This window comes from Sander lucioperca, chromosome 17 (assembly GCF_008315115.2).
Source record: "Sander lucioperca isolate FBNREF2018 chromosome 17, SLUC_FBN_1.2, whole genome shotgun sequence".
Lineage (NCBI taxonomy): Eukaryota > Metazoa > Chordata > Actinopteri > Perciformes > Percidae > Sander > Sander lucioperca.
Window position 1 is genome coordinate 15,117,689 of NC_050189.1, and position 4,799 is coordinate 15,122,487.

Sequence of the window (4,799 nt, forward strand, 5' to 3'; positions counted from 1 at the left end):
AACTACAGAGTAGGGAGAAAACAACTGAGAGCTCGAGACTGTTATTTTCTTTTGGAGCAACAGCACCGTTAGGCTACTCAGTCAGCTGTTGCTTAGAGTACTCTACATTTGATCTATCTATTTCTACAAATTAAAAAACTTCAACATTCAGGTAACGTTAAGACACAGACATCTTAACAGCAACAGCACACATGAATGTATTACTTTACCTTCGTCTTGACTGGTAAACCACCTGACCTCACTGGACTCCGTTTGTTTGTCTTCTTTCCCTACAGCCTTTCATCACTGAAAGTCAATAGAATAATCTAGCTCTAGATACTGATTTCATCAGGAGCTTTTTTCTCAGATTTTCTCACGATGAATGTCTCCCAGACAATGGAGACGGAGGAGGATCTCCTGACTCGTCTCCGCGTCCAACTGTACCACCCTCAGCAGAGTTGTAAGGGCCTTTTCGGGCTGCTTCCTCTGGGGACCAAGAGCAAACACTCGGCAGATGAGCCTCTCAGGCTGGGACGTGACGTCCAGAGCTGCACTTTCGCCCTGGTCGACGCCCGGGTGTCCCGCAGGCAGCTGGCCCTCCACGCCTACCGCACCCCCCAGAGCCCAGACTTGCTGTTCGCCATCCAGAACCTGAGCCAGAGGGGGCGGCTGTCGGTGAACAGCTCGGCGCTGGGCTACCTGGAGAGGATGGATCTCCCGGACAAGGCCCTGGTCCGGTTCGGAGAGTATGAGATGCTGATCTTCCGTGAGTCTGGCGAGGCCAAGGGGAGCTTCGAGGTGGAGTTTGAGGTGCTGCCAGTGTCTCCGTCCAGAGAGACATGCATGTATGTGCCTAGTATGAGCCCTGTCATGGAAACAGGCTCACCTGTGATCAACAGTCTTCCAGGTGAACTCAGAGTAGGCCTCCTTGGCCCCCTTGAGACCGACGAGACTCTCATGTATAATTCCTGATGTGACTTTTAACTTTGTTATTGACTTGCATTTGATGCAATACAAATGACAATGTGGAGTTGTTAGAGTTAAGGCAGGCTAGACTTGATCCCTCCTTGTAATGTGAAATCATAGTATTAATATTTAGGTATTATTTTGCACCCTGTTACTCTATTTCTCCATGTATCGGTTAAAAAGCTGTGATCTTATTATAATAACAGCTACTTTTAAATTATAATACAGCTATTTGTTTCTACATTTTCAACTTGAGCACATTAAAGTGTCTTTTTGTAAACATGCTGTTGTTAAATAGTGTTTTATCAGCCATACATTTTGATAACTATTTCAGGAGAACTCTAGTGACAATCATCTATTACTTTGATATGCCCCCTCCCCCCAAGGAGATTTTATATATATATATATATATATATATGGTACAGTATACCCACTACAATACATTAGACTACACCACTGATCTTAATCTTTAGAAACAGGTTTGTCCAGATTTGCTTGAGATAAATATAAGTCGCTTCATTTTTCAGTGCACGAGCTCAGGTTACCGTGATAAACTGAGGTTGAGAAAAAAAAAAAAAAAGCAAAATGTGTAAGCCTACGCCTCTCTTGGCATCAAATTCTCGGAAAGTTGTTCACTTTCTGTTTCACTCTGTGGTGGAAGATGTATTAAGTAGTCTACTTACAGCAAGTAGGCCTAAAACTACAATAACTTAAGTATTTAAGTACAATGTTGACGGGCTTTACTTCATTGTACGTATATGCCACTAGTTTCTACTCCACTACTTTCAGAGGGAAATATTGTACTTTTTACTCCACTACATGTATTTAACAGCTAAAGTTACTAGTTACTTTGCAGATTTAGATCAATAATACAAAAATAGTAATCTTAAGTATAAAATATAAATATAAACTAATCAATTATTAGCCTATAAAAAAAAATCTATGCATTACGCTATTCAAAGTAGCCTAATTAAAAGAAAGCTAATCAAATAAAGACCTGAATAAAGATTCTGAAAATGGGCCATTCTGCATAAGGAGTACTTTTGGTAAGTATATTTCGATGCTAGTACTTTTGTACTTCAGAGTTTGAATGCAGGACTTTTACTTAAGTATTTATACACTGTAGTATTGCTACTTTTACTTAGTGAAAGACGTGAATACTTCTTCCACCAATGATTACGAGTTCTACATCCAAAACGTCACTTACGAACAGTGTAATCACAAGGATCATCAGAAAAATACATTTCTTATGCATTTGCCCTGTTATATTATTGCAGAATATATAAGGTAGGGTTATTATTATGAAAAAACTAAAATGAAGGCGCCTGGCTCACCTGGTAGAGCGTGCGCCCATATATAGAGGGTTTACTCCTCGACCTGCGGCCCTTTACTCCATGTCACCCCCCCCCCCCTCAGCATGACATGATCAGAGAAAAAACAGGAGTTAAAAAATGTTAACACTAGTAGGCCTACAAAGAAACATGGTGCTGTTGTTTTTAATAGATCTAAGGCCAAAGTCCGGTCGGTTTGGCCAATCCTAATCTTATCATATTAAATATACAAGCAGGAAATGCAATGCGAAATCTTGATCTAGTCATTGAAGTAGAAGAGCAGTTGTTAACAACAGACAGCAGGCTTCTGGAATGACAAGGAGCAAAGTCATAAAGGGTTGCAACAGCCTGATCTTTGTCTATAAAACCACCTCCGGTTATTCAACACTGGGATGGTGATGACACTCTAAACACTCCTAATTTTCCGTAACCAGAGTCCAGCAACAAGGGAGTGATCTTAGAGGAAGAGCCCGTCTGAACTCAGATGACTTCAGTGAGTAAACTTCCAAAAAGAGGAATAGAGACAAAGACACTTCTCATTCTGTGGCAGATCTGTGGGGGGGGAGGTTTACTTTCATTTGTTTTTCTTCTCACCTCAATAAACACAGCGTCGTTAGCCATTGCTGAACATGTACATCTGCTAATTTTAGCAGAAAAGAGGACATTGTCAAATCTTATGATTAATCAAGTCAAGTGGCATAGGCCGATTGTGCGAAACAAGCAGATTGTAGGCTACTGCCGTGTAAGGGAATTCAGTTTTTGTAGACATCACTGCTGAATTTCACCTTTTAACCCTTGTGTTGTCCTCAGGTCAAATTTGACCCATTTAAAAAAAAGAAAAGGAAAAAAATCTTCATCAGAAAAGTGGGTTTCTTTCAACCAAATTTTCAGAAAAATAACGCGGATTGTTACACAAAACGCTCTTCACAAGTAAAATAAATGATCAGCCCACTATACAAAAAATTAATTTGGATGGGTATCAATTTTATAGCTCAAAAAAAATTTGTAAAGACTTGAAAAAAGTGACAAAAATGTCCGCAAAAGCTTCCAAAACGTGTGTGTGTGTGTGGGGGGGGGGGGACAAAAAACGTCAAAAGGCGCAGAAAAAAAATGATAAAAACATAGGGGGGGGGGGGGGGGAGCAACAAAAGTTTTGAAAAAGACGCCCACAAGGTTAAACAATTAAATGTTGACCCAGAAAAACAAAAAGTTGCACGGTCAACGAGAAGACAACACAAGGGTTAAGGTAAACTCTGGGCGCTTGGGTAGCTCACTTGGTAGAGCACGCACCTATATATAGACGTTTACTGCGTGTCACTCCCCCTCTCTCTCCCCTTTCATGTCTCCATCTATAAAAATAAAAGGCCTTAAATGCCTCCAAAAATAATATAAAAAGTAAAGTGTCTTTGTATAATGCATAGTAAGATAGTTTGAAGAAGACAAGACAGACATCGATTCAGACTGAGAAAAATGTGTTTTACTCAGGTTTAAACTTCTCATACTAAAAAACAAAATACAAAATTCTATATCCATATTAAAAAAAACACTCAATACATTTTTATCAAAATGTGCTACAAACATCTGTATGCAAGTAAGCTATATTGTTTAAAATAGTTTTAGGTTCAGAACTAGTTCATAGACATGAATATTATTGGTAAAACTAAAAGAAATAAGTTTTCATTAAACTGACGACCCCTGACTGACACATTTTCTGGATATTTCAACTTATATTCAATGCAAAATAATAACAGCACAGAACTGAACTAAATTGTTGAATTAACCCAAATAGTGAACACAATAACTGCAGGACGTTTGTTTAAACGAGTGATTTCAATGAACTTTGAGCAGATTATTTCTTGTGACTCAGAGATTAGTTTTCCTGTTATTTTAAGGAACTTGCAATACAATTCTGTCTGCATTAGGTAGTGTATTTGTTTGTTTTGTTCAATGTTTAAGTGTTTTCCAAGTAGTATAATACAAAGGGACAAAGCTTAGGAGTAAAAAAAAAAAAAAAAAAAAAAAAAAAAATTATATATATATATATATATATATATATAAAGAGGAAAGAAAAAGAGGAAGAAAAAAAAATAAACCTTGGGCGTATTACTTAAGACAATGAAATGTACTGTTGCATCACTGGTACTCTAAATTAAAACAGAATTTATCAAAGAAGAGGCGAGTGGCCTATTGAGCGAGATGGTCTAAGAACGGCTGCCAAATCTTGTCAAATTTTTTAAGATTGTCCGTCATGCCATATCAGATTTTCTCCATATGTAATACAGAGGTAAGTTCTGTTTAGCCACATCCTGAAGAGTGGCACTGCTTCGGACTACCAAAGCCTTAAAATCAGCCTCTTTGCAATTAACATTCCATACATAATGGTGTGCTGTACAGAGGGACTATGAGTCAACAGAGACAGGAGGTAGCCAAACAGTGCCACTACAACACACAGTTGTACATTTCAGAAAACCAGTGGGGTATTCCACACCAGAAGATATACCATTTTGGACATTTATTGGATTC

General features: G+C 38.5%; 1 protein-coding gene across 2 annotated transcripts; it reads left to right on the forward strand.

Moving 5' to 3' along the window:
• On the forward strand, positions 1 to 1,228 carry tifa (TRAF interacting protein with forkhead associated domain). Of its 2 annotated transcripts, XM_031288554.2 has the most exons (3): positions 1 to 151; positions 276 to 987; positions 1,020 to 1,228. In XM_031288554.2, exon 2 carries the CDS (start codon positions 358 to 360, stop codon positions 949 to 951), a length of 594 nt encoding a protein of 197 aa, XP_031144414.1. In that variant the 5' UTR covers positions 1 to 151; positions 276 to 357; the 3' UTR covers positions 952 to 987; positions 1,020 to 1,228. The 2 variants fall into 2 exon arrangements, with proteins under 2 accessions (XP_031144414.1, XP_031144413.1); XM_031288553.2 differs by having other exon boundaries at positions 276 to 1,228.
• Positions 1,229 to 4,799: the final 3,571 nt, after the last annotated feature.

Coding starts and splice junctions, on each gene's coding strand:
- tifa (XM_031288553.2), top strand. CDS start 358: ATGAATGTCTCCCAGACAATGGAGACGGAGGAGGATCTCCTGACTCGT.